Genomic DNA, 17,851 nt, shown 5'->3' on the forward strand with positions numbered 1-17,851 from the left:
TGGCAAGGAAAGACTATCATATCAAAGAAATAATATGATAGTCATTTTCTGGAGTATTTTTCTGAAAACTCATTTCTGTTTCCTAGTCAGAGCACTGAAATGGTATTTATTTGTCCCAGTGGCTTGTGTCCTGTTCTAAGACTCAGCCCATGGATTTGTCAAATCCAAAGTTTTTTGACCCTTACATTAAAAAGAGACTTTGAGAATTCTCAGAAGCTTGGGGATGTCATCAGATAAAAATGGCTATTTCTACCTTAATGTATTCCTCATTTACATATGTGTCTCGAACAGTTCTGTACTTCAAGTAAGTGTTCAGTAAACAAGTAAACCAAATAAATGAGCCACTTTGATGATAGAATCCAGCCAGAGTCCAGCACACCAAAGATGGCTGTGTTAACATGGACACAATGTCTATCATCATAGATGAGGCAGTATGTAGAGATTAGAGGACAACTAGACTCTCACAGTGAAAGAGATCTGTGATGATAGTTTCTTCAATATCTTTAAGTCCATTTGCTTTATGAGGTCACTCTTCTCATTAATATCCAAATAAAATAACTCAAATGACCTCCTATGTGCCAAGAGGAATCTAGTGGCTTCCTTCTGTTTCTAAGGGTTCTTGAGAAAGTGGTCTGAAATTTCCCAGGCACTTCTCTTGTATAGTTCTTTCCAGTTTCTGCTCAAGGCTGATTCCCTGTCTTTTCTCATGCACTGACTTCTTATGGATACTGTTTTCTCTTCTTTGCTTTTTCCAAATTCCTTCCTTCATTCCCCAATGTAACCCCCACACAAACAGGTTGTATGTAATACTCTTACTGAATGTCTTAGGGTTCAGAGGATAAATTTAGTGCATAACTTAAACTTGCAGATCCATATTTATCTGGCTCCATTTGGCCTGTCCATCTCTGATGCAGCTTAACTCCTATCTCCCTGGTCTTTTTCTGAAGGCTAGTTTCTCATACTTTCTCTTCTCCAAGTTTTGAGCTCTTTAGTTCTCCTACTTCCACCACACACAAAAATCTCTATTATTTAAGTTCTCATAGCAAACTAGTTTGATTTTGGCCTCAGTACTCTCTAATAGGCTAACTTGAGGAGTTTTGTCATCATCATAATAAAAAAGACACTCAAGATATTTTCTAAGATAATAATAATACTGCTTAATATTTATTGGGCATTTTACTATTTCTTAAACACTGTTCTAAGTGCTGTATGTAGAATATGCCAATTAATAGTAAAATAATGATGAGATATTTTTATAATCCAAATTTAATCATGAGAAACCATAACATAAAGAGGTTATTACATAATTCTAATTTTTTATTTAAGAATTTTTTTCCACATTTTTAGAGCAACCATCAATATTGCAACTGACTTTTTCCTTACTGGATGATCATACTGTGAACTGAGTAATCAGATTGTCCTTAAGTGTTTATTTTCTCTGTGTGATTGTTGCTGACACTGGTTGTACTTCCCCAAATCCAATACCAAGACTATTTTTGTCCCAGATTGTGAATATTTTTGGCAAAACTTTCCCTCATAAACCAGAGTGGACTTGAGAAGCTGATGATTTGCTTTAAATCTTGTTTACAACCCATCTAATTCACTAGTATGTTTTTGCAAGTGAAGGCGGGATGAATAAACTAGAGACTTAGATGATCTCTAGGTTAGTTACTGATGAGAATCACACATGTGAAGCACTGGGAGGTGGTTCTTGCCCCTCGCAAGTGCTTGTTGAGAACGTTCACAGTCAAGTCACCTGTCTTGATTCTAAGTTCTGCTTGCCTTTGGGGTAGCTGCTTGGCAGCTGCCCATCCTAGATTATGAGTAAGCCTGAATTATGTTATATGGCTTGGTCTGAGTTAGTGCCTGAGCCTGTTAATTGGCCAGAAATGATGACTTTATGATATAACGGACCCTCAAGGGTAACAACACCTTCTGACTGGACTTAGATTCTAAGCTCATCTGTGGCAAAGGCATCTCACCCCTTTGGACCTTAATCTCCTCCTATAATGGGAGTTGACTGTAAAGCAGGATTTCTTCCAGGTTTAAGGAGTTTGTGGAACATTATAGCCACATGTGTTATTAATTAACAAATATGTTTTTACATAGAATACTATTTTTTACTCATCAAATAAATATAACCTTCATAGATATGTTATATGATACTTTATGTAGTCATGTTAAAATATGCATAAGGAATAGGAAGGCTTTAGACTAAAATGTGGTTCAAGTATGGTTGTTCAGAACGCAAATAAGATATACACTTTTATTTTTAAGCTCTCATAAATGATGGCTATGAGAATCTTAGCTGTTTTCTACATCAGGGCATAGTATATGCACATCTAAAACTTTGGCTGCTGGCAATTTGTGACTTTGAAACTGTTATTTCCCTAGAAAGGTATGTTTTCCTTTACATATTGATTTCACTTTTTTTTAAAAGTAAGAAAAACTAAAAAACAATGAAAGAAAAAGCCTTACCCCCTTATCATCAGTTTATTTTAAAATGAGACAATTGCAGATTTGTCCTAGAATTATAATGCCGCTAAAAATAAGGTTATGACTAACATAAGTTGTTTGTTTCAGGTGCTTTTGTAAATTTTAGAGGTTGAATGGGGTTGAGGAGTTAAGTCTATGGGTAATAAAAGAGGGGTTTGAGGATACCCAGACTAGAGCTTTTAGAAGTTAAATTACTAGAAAACCCTCATCAGGTTTTAAAATAATGATAAAACCTTCTGCTTGATATATCATTGCCGTGCACAAAATGCAACTCAAAGGAAGAAAACCCTCTGTTTTAACTTCTAACTTCATTTTGTTTAGTAAAGAAGAAGAAAAAAGTCAATGCTATTTAAACATAGGTTCACGAAGAAAATGCAGATTGAAAGTTAAACACAATTGTCAGAAAGCCAGCTGAAAAATGTGGAATTTAATCAGAATAACTCCTCTTCTTTCCAATGAGGCATTCATTAAAATAAAAGTTGTCAGAAGGAGTAACAAATCATGCTAATTCCATGTCAACCGGCAGACTGTTTACTTAGCAATCTAAGGTAAACTTTGAACTTGACTCAGGCAAGTCATGAAACATCGTTTCATAATGACTAGGATGGTTTTCTTTTGGCCATTTTTTAAGGCAGGGAGAAAAAGAAGAGTTTCAGGTGCAAAGAATCACTGGAACCTTTTGTATGGTAGGAAATTTGATGTCCAGGAAAAGGGTCAGGGTTTCCATGAGATCAGGTGATTGGTTGTGTAGTTTCCTCATTTTGAAATAGAAAGTATTGAACAAGGTAATGTCTAAGGTTATTTTTACATTGAAAATTATTTGATTCTAAGAGAGAAAAACAACATTTATTTGATATAGAAAAGTAGCTGCGTAAATATCAATGTGGAGAGAATTTTTAACACCAAGACAATAAACCATAGAATTCTACACTGTTAATCATGGCCTGAAGCAAAGACTTCTCTGAGTTGTGGAAAACTAAGCTTGTAATTCAAGATAACTCAAGATTAAGTGAAGGAAGGGTAAAGTATTACCAGGAATGTAAGAGACTTCACAAAATCCATTCCTAGCACAGACTCTACAATTATTAATTCCTTACCAAGGATTTTATTAAGGTATATAATTCTTTTCTTTGTGTATGTGGTACTGGTGATTGAATGAATCTAAGATCTTTGCACTGAGTAACATCAACAGCCCTTTTTATTTTTTATTTTGAGACAAAGTCTTGCTAAGTTGCTAAATTGCCCAAGCCAGGCTTGAACTCAAGATCTTCCTGCCTCAGCCTCCCACAGCCCTGGGAGTACGGGCATGCACTACTATGCTCAGCTGGATGTTTCTAATTTCTGACAAAGGGTAGTTAACCAATTTCTGCTGACATCAGTAAGACATTTAAAATACTGTGATGTATTGATGCATATATTTTATTGGGTTCATTCATAATTGAAAAACATTTGAAATAATTAAAAATGTCTAACAAGATTTTTCTTTATGTTTTTGTAGAACTTCTACTTTGGCTTATGTAAATATTGGCCTCATACATATATTACACTTGGATAACTACACTGAAGCCATTTGGCACTTTTCTGAGGCTATTAGAATTGATCCTTCATATATTCAGAGCTATATGTATAGAGCAGAAACCTATTATAAGGTATTTAAGGTTTGAGAATATTGAATTTTAAAAACGTCTTAATTTTCTGGATATTTGCTCAACTTTTAATATATAAATGTACTTTTTAGCTAACTATAGAGGCTAATGAATTTGTAACCAGTAAGTGTTAAGCAGATATAGTTAACTCTACTTACAAAGCCTCTATTTGTGAGAAAATATTTTATAACTTTCTTTTAAAAAATAATATAGTACTTGCTTTTTCCTTATTACTGAAACAATATATGTTTATTATAATTATGTATTTATACAGATAATGAATAATAAATATGTTTATGAAAATTAATAACTTTTAAATCTGCCCATAATTTCATTCTCTACAGATCACTACTCTTAACATTTTGGAATTTATCCATATAATTTGTGTGTATGTGTGTGTGTGTGTGTGTACTGTTGAGTTTATAGGTTCATAACATGGATATGTATATAGAATGGTATTTTAACTATTATTTTCTTTAGATTTCATTTATTTTTTTACATATTATTTAAATGTATAAAAGATGTACTGTATTCTTAATGTAATAAATTCAAGCAATTCAGTAAATAGTAAAAGTCTGCTCCAACTCCAAGGAGATCTTACCTTTCAGAGGTAACCACTGTAAACTCTCTTCACCATCCCTCAAGCAGATACCACTTCCTACCAAGACACTGTAATTTCTCATCAACTTTATGACAATAGCCTCCCAGCCTTCTTGCTTCTGCTTTTTACTATTTTGATGGAACTACCACACAGCAGCCAACAGAAGTCCAAGGAGAACATGTCATAGTATTTTGCTTTGCTCACAAACCTTCAATAGCTTCCTTTTGCCCTTAGATTAAAAGGCAAAGTCTACAAAATCTAAAGGCCTACAAGATCCCACAGAAGATGACTATTCATTTTCTTTTTGCCCTTTGTTTTAAAAAATTGTCTGGATATACTGGCTTCAGTCAATATAGCATAGGTTATGCTGCGGTAAAAAATCAACTTCAGAATCACCCTATTAGAACATCCAGACACATTTTGTGCTCACACTACATGTCTGTTGAGAATTGCCTGCATTTTCTTCTCTCCATTGTCTACATCACAAGATCCAGTGGGACTGGAGTCCCATTCAAAGTCTTTACCTTCCAGATGATGGAGGTAGAAGACCCAGGGCAGGTTTAGTATTGTCTTCAGAGAAGGTTGATTCTTCATCCTTGCTGGGGAAGATGTGGGTACTTACAGTGCATGGCTCTCTTGCTTAGCTTAATCCTGTTGATGAAGCTCAGCCCCTCTGAGGAAGTCAGTGTTCCCTCTGAACACACGCAGAAACCTATCAGGAAAGTACCAGCATGATAGCATAGTGTAAGGATATATATTCAGAAACTCTTTTTTGTTCAGAGGCAAAAAATATCTGTACAATGTTGGTTGAATACATTGTGGTGTATTCACACTATGGAATATAACACTCAATTAAAAAGAATAAATAGAACTCTTTCAGCTGACTTGGGAGAGTCCCATGAGATATTTTTGGGTAAGAAAAGAGTGTGTGTATAATATACTATCATGAAAATAAATCAATTAAAATCAAGCCTTGTGTATGTATATAGAAAAATACATTTCCCTACTGTGTGGGTTCAACCTCCACAGTGAATCTACTCTAAGGCTTCCTGGAGAAGCTGAGTCCTGGGAAGCTGTCTGTGCAGAATGAGCCTCCATCTGTCCCAGACCAGGGTTTCCACAAGGCAGAGAAGTGGCTGGTGGGTAGCACAGGTGCAGCAGTGCAACATATGACTACATGAGTTTATTAACTGCACCAGCCTAAGCTAGGGTAGCTTAAGAAGCAACAGCTTGAGAAATTCTTAAATTTGTATAAACAACTCTCAAACTTTTCCTCTGTTTTACTATTTCCTGCAAATGGTTTGGGCCATTTCTGCAGGTATGGCTTACTCCCATGCACAAATTAATTTTGGGCATTCTCTTTTCTGCCTCACATGTCATTATAGTTAGAGAAGTGGCTGGTTTTTCCAGGTTTTTTGGGGGGAAGTCTGTGTAGTGCTCCTTTGGTAATATCTGCAATGGTAGTTAATTTTGTTTCTCAATGTGTACAAATTCAGACTATGTTTCTGTGACCAGCATTAAGGAAGGAATTAATGCTTATTTTTCATTACATATTGTTCAGTAGATCTCTTTTTATACTGTTATTTTGGTTTTATTTTATTCATTCATTTACTTAATTTGGAGCAAGTTTGCTTTTCCTTGCTTATTTTTAAGTAGAATTGGCTTTAACTTTTTATTTTAATTTTTTTGCATGATAGTTTATTATTATAGATGAGGTTTTGTGAAATAGATGTTGCAGTTAGGGAGAAAAATTTAAAAAGTTAAATGAAAACACATACAATCTAGAATGTGTGACATAATTACATTAGATTATATATGTGCAGATATGTGTAATCATTTTTCAAACATAAAGATAAATATGTTTTATTTCTTATTAATTTTATTGGTACATTTTAGGTATACAATACAGTTACATTCATCACTGGAAATTTGCACTTTTACATAATCTCTCTTGGTTCTTACTTTTTCCCCCTTCCCCTGCCCTGCCTTCAACCCCTCTGTCCCTCCCTATTTACAAAGACTTTGTTTCCAATAATTTTTTAAAAACCAAAATACTCTAGCTCATAAATCTTTATTTTACTCCTATATATCCTTTTTGTGTTGATGATTCTTAAGAAAGTCATGAAAAATTTCTGAAGTAGAGGTTTTGAAGGGATAAACATCAAAAAGGAAACAATTTTCATTAGAACCTAAGCTTCTGTTTATCATTCAACAGTTGCATAAGTGGAAAAATGCAGTGAACGAGTTGTCTCGTGCTATCCATCTTCAGCCAGATGGAATTCAACTATACATAATAAGGTATGAGCACAGACGTTGAATTCTGTTCAGGACAACGTAGCATCTGTGTGAGCTGTTGGGACATTTAGTTCTCTCTTGATTCTTCCAGCCTCTTCATTGCACATTGAATCTCCAGCAGCTAGTCTCCCCCAACCAGTAAGCCCAGTGTAGGTCTCAGTTTATTTAAGCTTTAAGGTACCTTATTACATAAAATAACCAGGTCTTCTTTTCCTGTATTCTATCTTGCATCAAAACACAACTGCTTACTATTTAAGTCTTTATCACATATCTAATGAGAGTAAGGTAATACATTTTGAACAGTTGTTTTGATTGTGTCCACAAAGGCACAAAAGCATAACCCTCAGCTGAGTGAAGGAAAAAGATTCATAGCATTGTATTTCATTTTTTTTGTTTGGTACTGGGGATCGAACTTGGGACCTTGCACTTGTGAGGCAGGCAGCAGAACCACTGGGCTAAATCCCCTGTCCTAGAATTGCATTTCAAACATAGTAGAAGTTGCTTTATAAATGAACTTTTTGCAAATAATCACTACCAAAATCATACTCTAAGGATTGATAGACCTTGGAAAACGAAATGGAACTGGTTTATAATAAAGGCTTGCTTTGTGTTTGAACCTCATTTTGGCAACTTATGTAAATACTTTCTCTTTTTTATGTTCCTTTATTTTAAAATAATTTCTCAGCAATAAAGTGGAACATTTTAAATACAGATGGTTACAAGGAAAGATTTAACTATTTTCTTTTTAACATCACATATCCTAAATTATTTCATCACATCTCCATGTTAATTTTCACATTGCTATAAGAATGGCAGTAATTTTCACACTGATTTTTATGCATATATACAAAATGGGCGCATGTATTATAATAATGATTTTAAGGAACTTATTGTGAGAAACTTGTCTCGGAAAAATTATTTTATCTGCTTAGAATCAAACAACTATTATTTCTTCCAGAGGACAATATCTTCTTACGATGAAATGTTATGATCTTGCAAAGTTCACTATTTATCAAGTAGCAGAAATGAACAAAGATAAATATAGTTATTGCAAAAGTATAGTTTTGACTTAAGTAATATCTCCATAAAGTTTTTATACTACTTGTGACAGCTATGTATGAATAACATAAAGGCTTCTTTTGAATGACAAAGATTTTGAAACTTATGATTCATAATATAGTGAATTTTGTGAGAGAAGTTATTATAGGATATACTAGGCTTCCCACTTCACTGCTTTGATTTGTAATTGTAATATCTTAAATGTTTTCTGGTAGTAAATAGATTTTAGCATAATATTGATTTATTAATTCATTGAATTGCTTTGCTTCCCTAAATAATTATTTTTAGGATTTTTTTTTTACTGGGGATCGAACTCAGGACCCTGTGCTTGCGAAGCAGGGGGCAGAACCACTGAGCTAAATCCCCAGCCCATTAAATAATTATTTTCAAACCCTTGATATTTGGCAGAGATATTGTTAACTTTATTTTCCTTTTAGGTCTCATTGGGTTGAGTCCAATACAACAAGCACACATTTATTCATTTTGTGAAAACCATGACAAGGCCATTCAAGTTTTGGATGGGATGTCGTGGAATAGGTCGGAGATGACCATGTTTACATTATTAGCAAAAGCCCAAATGAAGGCTAAGAAAATCAAGGTGAAAAAATTTCTGAATTACCTTTGTCAAACCTACTTATGAAATATATATCTATATATATTACTTAGTATGGCATTTAGATGTTTTGTTACAAAACCAAATTATGCTATTTATTTATGTACTATTATTTATTTATACCAGAATTTATTATACTATTTACTCTTTCATTCTGCTTTAGCTAACAATTGTTTTATTTCCTTTTTTTGCTGTTCAGAATATAGTTTATCTAAATATTCATTTTTATGTCTTTTGTTAGTATATGGAGTGGATTTTCAGGAAATATTCCTAGCAGTAGAATTGCTAGCATGTAGAGAGTGTGAATGTTTAACTTTCAAGAACATGACACCTTGTTCAGTAGAGTTGTACCAATTTATTCTCCCACCTGCAGTGTGTGAATGTGCCTGTTTCTCTGTTTTCTGTACTGTAAATGGTGTGCCAGACTTTATTTTTGTCAAGTTGATGGTTAAAAGCCGATGTCTCAATGTGTTCTTCACTCACATTTCTCAGTTTTGGTATCAGATTGAACGTCTGTTTATGTTTATCAGCTACTTATATTTCCTGTACTATCAATTTCCTATACACTACACACATTTTTTTTGTTTACATCAGTGATTGTAGACATTAAAAAATAAATTCTATATACTATTCCTTGATTGTGATCCATATGTCTTTACATAATTTGTGGCTTGTTTTTTAATTGTCTTTCTGTGTCTTTTGATGAACAGAGATTCTTAATTTTAATGTAGTTGACTATACCTATTTATAGTTTCATTGTCAAAGCTTTTTGAAAAGACATCTTTAAGTTCTTCTCTTTGCTAACATCAATAAAATAGTATCCTGTACTTTTTTGTTTTGCTTTTTGTTTAAGGCTTTATCAAAGGTGATTTTTAAAAGTTAAAAAATTATTTTTAGCTGATACATAAAAGCATAAAACTGTACATATTGGGGATACCATGTAATGTTTTGATACATGTATACATTGCATAATGTTTAAATTAGATTAAACATTTATCTCCTCAAACATTTGTCATTTCTTCATGGTGAAAAGTTGCAAAAGCCTTTCTTTTAGCCTTTTAAAATATACAGATATTATTGTTATTTATGTCACCCTTCTGTGCTTTTGCTTTTGAGAACTACCCTTCTACTCTCAATTTGTATGATATCAATTATTTTAGATTCCATATATGTGTGAGATCATGTGCTACTTCTTTTTATGTGACTGGATTTTTTACTTAATGATCTCCTGTTCCATCTATGTTGCTGTACAGCATTTCGTCTTTCTTCTCGTTGAATAGTGTTTCATTGTGTAAATATATCACATTTTCTTTATATGCCTACTTGCTGATGAACACTTAGATGGTTTCCATTCCTCAGCTCTTGTGAGTTGTGCTGCACTAAATATGAGAGTGTATATGTCTCTTTAACATATTGATTTCATTTCTTTTGGATGCATGCTTAGTAGTAGGATTGCTGATCCATATGGTAGTTCTATTGTTAATTTCTTTGTGGAACTTCTATACTGCTTTTCATAATAGCTATACTAGTTGATATTTCCACTAACAGTACACAAGGGTTCCATTTTGTCCACATCCTTGCCAGTTCTTTCATCTTTAGTCTTTTGGATAATAGACGTTTGTACCGATATGAGATGATATTTCATTGTTTGGGACAAGTTTCTCCAGGCTGGTTTCAAACTCATGATCCTCTTGCCTCAGCCTTTGGAGTAGCTGAGATTCTGTTCTTTTGGTCAATTTTTCTATCGCTGGCCCTAAAGTATAATGTTTCAATTATTACAACTTCATTGTAATTCTTAATGTCTGGTTCTTCTCCAGAAAAGTACTGGTTATTCTTGTGCCTTTACTCTGCCATACATAGCTTAAGTGCAGGTTATCAGGATCCATGAAAAACTGGTGGAATTTTTATTGAAAAAAGTATATTGAATCTTTAGGTATTTTAGGGACAATCAGTGCCTATTTGATATTGGATTCTCCAGTTTATGACCATGACAGTATATGTCCCTATTTATTGGACTTTAATTTTAAATAGATTTTATACAGCTCATCTTCTTAGCTTGGTATTTTCATAACTTTTGTCATTATTGTAATTTGTATCTTTAAAACAAATTTCTGTTTGCTAATAGTTTATAGAAGAGAAACTAATTTTTGACTACTAGCCATCCACCCTGCTATACTCTCTTACTATTTCTCAAAATGTTAAGGTCTATTCTTTGGTGTATAAAAATGGAAATTTGTGTCAACTATAAAGATTTATTCCTTTCTTTGTCATATGTCTTCTCTTCCTTTATATCACCCATTTTTACTGATGGAACAATTGTGACTAAAAATAGTGGCAGAGAACATTTAAATATTTCACAATTTAAGTAGAATTAATGGAGAATTAAGTTTGTGATTGATTTTTGTAGATGACTTAACCTAAATTAAGGTTAAATAATTTTCTTTTTATTCTTATTTTGAATTATATCAAATTGTTTGCCTTCAAATGTTGAAATGATTGTTTTTGTCCTGTCCTTAATATATTGGTATATATTATACTTCACAGATTATTCAATGTTAGACCAAGCATGAATACCCATAATAAGTGAGCTTGATAATGCATGCTTTGTCTAACACAATCTTTTTTATACACTGCTGAATTTGGTTTGGTTATGAGGATCTCTGTGGTGATATTCATGAGTAGGATTGGTCTTACTGGATTTTCTTCAAGTTCATAAATTCTTTAGCTGGGTCTTCTTGTTTTATGTCAAGAATCCTTTTTACTTGAAGTTCCAACTCTTGTTTTCCAATTTTCCTACTCATTCCTAATAGTCTTCTTTTGCTTCATCATCATGATTTCAACACTATTTTTAAAATATTATATATTCTATATTGGCAAATTCTAATTGCTGAGATGTCAAAGTCTGTGGTTGTTAGGCTTGCCAAATCTTACACATAGTAATTTCCTTCTTCCTGTGCTTGAGATCTTTATTTATGATCTTTTTATTTTTATTTTTTTGCTTGATCTTAATCTAGAGGCATCCAGAGATCAATTTTGAGAGCACTCTCCTCTGTGTAGAGTTGTCAGCTCTTTCAGATGAGAGGGAACACCACTCTCAGGGATTACTCTGTCTCCCCTGAGCACTCCAACTCAGTAATTGCCTGTGAGTGTCAGACTCAAATCCTCCTCCTTGTTGTTGGCCCACCTCATGGTATCCAGTTGGTGATGCTGCTGTATACATCTGCTCTCAATGTGACCCCTCCAGCCTCAGTTTTTGAGGTGTGAGTGTGTGAGGTGTGTGTGTGTGTTTGTGTAGGAAATTTCTTTAGAAATATCCAGTCAATCACATTGAGTCAGAAGTTCTAACTGCTGAAACTTTGAATTGCTTGTTGTACATACACATTGCTTTGCATTAGAAAATTCTGAGTAGTGGTTTGAGTGAAGTGGGATTCATTAAGATGCTTGTTACTATTGTTGTAAAACCTTATCCCATAAATGTTATAGTTTTTCACAGGATAGAAGACTTGGATTATCTTTTAGGAGACATGAAAGGATCTATTTAGTGTCAGGTAGATTTCATATCCATATTTAGGATCTGTTGGTCCCTTCTGGACTTTTTTGATATGCAAATTAGTATGGGGCATAAATGATGAGTACTTGTCATCTATTAAGCTCTTCATGTGCATTAGACAGACTGAGGGCCAAATGCTCACATGGTATCATTTTATTTCTGCAACATGATATTATTTGAAACTTCGTCTCATTCACCTAAGTCCTTGGCTGAGAGTATGGGCTCTGACCATGGTCCCGGTTCAGGTCCAGGTCCAGCTCTGCAATGTGCCATTAGTGAGCCACTGGGCAAGTCCTTGAGTTCCCTAATTTTCCCTTTTCTTAAAGTTTTTGTGAAGATTAGATGAGCAAAGTCAAGTAACTACTCAAGCTTTAATAGCTGGCACCTGGTAAACATTTAATAAACATTAGTCATTATTATTTCATTTTTTTCTTCTGTTGGTTTTAGGCTTCTTTATAGGTTTTATTCAATAAACATCTAATCATGAGTATTTTTATCTTGAACTAAAATATACTTCTTTTTTTTGCTTCTTTACCTCTCTAATTATCAACTTTTTCTCTACCTCTGGAATAGCCAAATCTTGGAAATTTTCTGTATTCATTATCCTTCCTTACTTGCTGTTCATTATGCTACTGCCTACAATTTGGCTTCTATCATCTTGTGCCAGACACGTCATAAGGTGACCCTGACAAACTATGTCCTTGTATGACCTTGGGTGTGGGTGGAACCTGTGACTTTCTTCTTCTCAATAGAATATGACAAAGGTGATGGCATGTTGTACCCATGACTGTGCTACATTATATAAGGCCTTTGCTTATGGGAGAGAGAGAGAGAGAGAGAGAGAGAGAGAGAGAGAGAGAGAGAGAGAGAGAGAGAGAGAGAGAGAGAGAGAGAGAGAGAGAGAGAGAGAGAGAGAGAGGAGAGAGATATTCTCTGCTGGTCTTCAAAGAGCAAAGAGCAAAGAGGCATAGTAAGAGCCATAGCATGAGCTGGCTGTGAAGAGGATCCCATGGTGGGGAAATGCCGTGTCCTGTGGAACCTCAGGGAACCTTGAGCCAATAATCAGTAAGAAACCTGTACCCTCTAACATGCAGCCATAAGGAAATGAAATATTCCAACAAGGTGAATGACCTGGAGGAAGATACGTCCCTACTTGAGTCTCCAGATGAGGATGCTGCCACCTGTTAGCAACCTGACTGTGGTCCATGGAACTCAAAGCAGAGGACTCTGGGTCCTCTGGTGCATACAGACTCCTGACCATGGAGACTGTGAAATGATAAATGTGTGTTGTTTCAAAGTACAGAATTATGGGTTTCCCCCCCGCCCAGTAATAGGGAACATACAAATTTTAGTACCAGGAAGTAGAGTAGAGCTCTAATAAATATAAAAAATATGGCAGAAGCTCTGAAACCTAGCAGTGGGGCAGATGTTAGAAGAATTTTAAAGGGTGTGATGAGAAAGTTTAAATCACCTCAGACAGACCTTTAGTAGATATCAGGCCTGTAATGATGTGGCCACCGAGAACTCAGAAGTGAATGGGGAACATGTTGGAAACTGTAAGAAGACAGATTTTTTTAACATAGAGGTAGAAAGTATAGCAAAAATGTCTCCTGCAGTTGTGGAGAAAACAGAACTAATAATCTAGGATCTTGGATATATAGTTAATATAGTTTCCAAGCTAAGTATTGATAGCACTGCCAGGTTGAAGTGTGAGAGGAGAGAAATAAGAACTATTAAACAAAAGAAACCAGGACTGGTGATGATCATTTTCAGCCCTCTCCCAGATGGCAAAAGATGATAAAATTAAGATTGCTATTGCTGGGTATGTTGGAGCATGCCTGTAATCCCAGCACTCAGGAGGCTGAGGCAGGAGGATTATAAAGAATTTGAGGCCAGCCCAGGCTACACAAGGGGACACAAAAAAGATATTCACTGTAAGAAAGCATGTTCTAGAGAAAAGGGTAAAGTGTCAAGTAGAGATCTTTTTGCTGAAATCTCAGAAAGATCATAAAGCCTGAATATTCAGTTGTACTGCTTCCTTTTGAGAGATGAAGCATATGACTTACAGATTTTAACCATTCCAGAGGACTACTGAAAGTTGTTCTCAGGCATAACAGCAAGAGGTCAAAGCAGATAAGGAATTTTTTTCTTTTGCAAAAAGTAGTGGATGTGGCTTTTGTTTAATGGAGAAAATTAATGCCTATGAAATACATAAAAGGTCTCCAAAGTTTGTAAGAAATGATTTGATCAGAAAACCAGTTTGGAATAAAAGAGACAAAGTTCAAAAGGGAAGTCTGTCAGCCCTTCAACTTATACTGGCAGGAAAGAGATTAACAGAACAACTCAGATGTAAACATGTTCGACATTTTATGTAAAAAGAAGCGTGACCCAGAGGGCAAGAGCAAGAAGCCAGGGGATAGGACTAAGAGCCACAAAGAGTTATTCACATGCCTTGAAACCTACTCAAGAGACTGGATATTTGCTCAGATCGATTTCAGAGTTGCAATGGACTAGGAATGCTTTTTATTCCTTCGCACACTCTTTAGTTCATTAGTACATGCCTGTAGTACATAATGTTTTACATTCCTTGTGTGAAGTTGGTACATGTACATAACACATGTTAATTCCTCTTTTTGTCCTTTTTTGAATCAAAATCATTGTGGATATAATCTTGTGCCTGTCCTGCCATTGTAATTGGTTTTGTTGGGGAGAGATAAATTGTGTCTTCAATTTTACAGGTCCATAGATGGAGAGGAATTATGCTCTAGGAGTGGTACTTAGTAGATTTACTCAAAGAGCTCATATATACTTGGACCTGATTTGAATGATGAGATTTTGGACTTTGAGCTGATGAAGTAATGAGATGAAGTAATGGAGACCTTGAAGTGGAGGAATGTATTTTTTATAATGCGGAGATACGGAGCCATTCAGAGCCAGGACTGCAGTAGACATACCCTAAAGTTACCCTCAAGTGAATCACAATCTATATAATTTACTTCCCCTTGAATATGGGCAAGACGTATGATTTTCTTCTAACCAGTATAGTATGGCAAAGTTAATGAGAGGCCACTATTTTGATGATGCTACATTGTACAAGACTTTCTCTTAGCAGACTGGAGAGAAAGATACTTGGGCTGGGCTGGAAGGAGGAAATAGCATGCTGTGAGTGTGCTAGGGGGTCCTGTGGTGAAACTGCAGTAGCCAACAGTTAGCAAGAAGCTGGTGCTCTTGGTCCTGGGAAATGACCACCAGCTTATTAAAGTCTCAAGGAAATGCCATTTGCTAACAATATGAATGAAGATGGTCAGTGAAAGAAGCTGTTTCCTCCTTAGTCAAGTCTCCAGAGGAGAATGAAGGTCAACTGACACCAAAATTACAGCTTTGTGGGTCAGGGAAGGGACAGAGCTAAGCCATTCCTCAACACCTGACCTGTGAAAACTGAGATAGTAGATGTGTGTTACTTTAATCTGCCAAATTTGTGATAATTAGACTTGCAGTAATACAAAATGATTACACCCTGGTTTGAAATGAAGTGCTCTTGTTGTTTTCATTGATCTCTTCTTTTTTTTTTTTCATTGAGGTCTTCTTTATTGCAAATGCGGAGGTCATTTCTCACTATATATTTCATTGCTTATTTCCTGCCCATAATTGAAGCTGTTGATTTCTAGAACCTTTCAGAAATACTTCTTTACATTTGTTTTCCCTCCCCTTGTCCCAACTCCTGTTGCTTTAGTTGGAAGCCTGTCATCATCCTTGATCCTCTTCCAACCTCTCTCTCTCTTCCATATGTGTCTGTGTCCATCTATCTATCTATTCATCCATCTATCCATCATCTATCCATTTCTCCCTCTTCCAAGTTTTTATCCACAGCAACCATGGCACTGTCCTCCAGATCTCTGAGAAGACTTTGTAGAGTAGCAAAGGAAGAAAGAGATGGAAGAAGCAGGAGGAAGTGAAAATAGGTTCCTTTTAATTTAAATAGGATGGAAGCCTGGAATAGACTCAAATCTTTATGGACTTGAGGAGATAGGGAAGGAGCAGAAGTCCAAAAGAGGAAGGAAATAAATTGTGATCAGATGGGGCAGATAAGTGGGGTCAAGGAGTGAGCTCTGAAAAGGAGAAGAAAGGAGGACATTCAAAAATAACAGAAAAATGTGAGAATGGATGAAGAATCGACACATTGAAAGGTAGAAAAAAAGGAAACGGAGAAGGAAGCTAATCTAGTTTTCAATGGCAAGATCATGTGCAGAGTAAGGACAGAAGGATGGGAGGTGAGGTTGTTGTAAACACGTTGAGTGAATGCTAAAAGAAAGTAGTAGAGACACAATATTTTATTTTAATGTAATACAAATAGATGTTAATAAAGAACAAAAACATTCTATGAAAGAATATTTTTTCATAACAAAAATACTTTGAGAATAAAATGGGAAATACAGTGTGTATCACGATTTTAAAAGAGTATATTTTCTTTTTTTCTTTTTAAAAATTCTTTTATTGACACATTTTAGGTATACAACACAATTACATTTCTCATTGGGAATTGTACCTTTACATAATGCATCTTGGTTCTTATTTTTTCTCCATTCCTAGAACTCCCTTCACACCCTCCACCCTTCCCTATTTACAAAGACTTTCTTTCCATTTTTTCCATTTCTCATCATTTTTCTCTTTCCCTTCTTTCCTTTCCCCTGCCCCTCCCACCACCCCTACCCCTTTGGACCTTTTCTTCCTGTTTTGCATTATTGATTATTCATTCGAATCATTGGTACATTTTAGGTATACAGTATAATGACATTCATTGTTGGAAATTTGCACCTGTACATAATCTCTCTTGATTCTTATTTTTCACCCTTGCCCAACCCTCCCTTCAACCCCTCCAGTCCTCCCTATTTACAAAGATTTTGTTCCTATTTTTCCATTTTCTCATATTAATCCCATTCCCTTCTATCCGTTCCCCTAGCCCTCCCACTTCCTTCCCCTTTGCCCCTTTTCTTCCCATTTCACATTACCTATTATACATTTTAGTCCTTATTTACACTTTCAGTTTCTGACACCAGAGAAACTATTCAGTGTTTATACATGTGTGTCCTATTTATTTCACTTGAGAGTATTGCCTCAATGTGCATGCACTTAGCTATAAATGTCTCTAATTTCTCATTTTTTATGGCTGAGTAGTACTCTACTTTATTAAAAAACCTACATTTTCTTTATCTAGTTTCCAGTTGATGGGCATTTGGACTGTTTCCATGTTTTAGCTATCACAAACTGTGCTGCTATGAACATGGGCACACATATATCACTGTGGTATGATTCTTTTAATTCTTTGGGGAATATCCCCAGCAGTGGAATAGCTGGGTCAAATGGGACTTCCAGTCCTAGTTCTTTGAGGTATCTCCATACTGATTTCCACAGTGGTTGCACCAGTCTACACTCCCACCAGCAGTGGAGCAGGGTTCCTCTTTCCCCACAGCCCTGCCAGCATTTGTTATTGGTGGATTTCATGATAGCAGCCATTCTTTCTGGAGTGAGGTAGAATCTCAGGGTTGTTTTCATTTGCATCTCTCGAATGACCAGTGATGTTGAGCATGTTT

General features: G+C 35.2%; 1 protein-coding gene across 1 annotated transcript in view; it reads left to right on the top strand.

Moving 5' to 3' along the window:
• Ttc6 (tetratricopeptide repeat domain 6) overlaps positions 1-17,851 on the top strand; it is a 163,518-nt gene that overhangs the window by 138,538 nt on the left and 7,129 nt on the right. Inside the window, 4 exon segments of the mRNA XM_087208003.1 lie at positions 2,278-2,398; positions 3,995-4,145; positions 6,959-7,041; positions 8,535-8,695. Of these exon segments, the coding sequence (XP_087064129.1) occupies positions 2,278-2,398; positions 3,995-4,145; positions 6,959-7,041; positions 8,535-8,586 (407 nt within the window). The 3' untranslated portion in view covers positions 8,587-8,695.

Source organism: Heterocephalus glaber, unplaced genomic scaffold, assembly GCF_053883595.1.
Source record: "Heterocephalus glaber isolate CG9 unplaced genomic scaffold, H.glaber_assembly_v1.0 deba00000901, whole genome shotgun sequence".
Taxonomy (NCBI): domain Eukaryota; kingdom Metazoa; phylum Chordata; class Mammalia; order Rodentia; family Bathyergidae; genus Heterocephalus; species Heterocephalus glaber.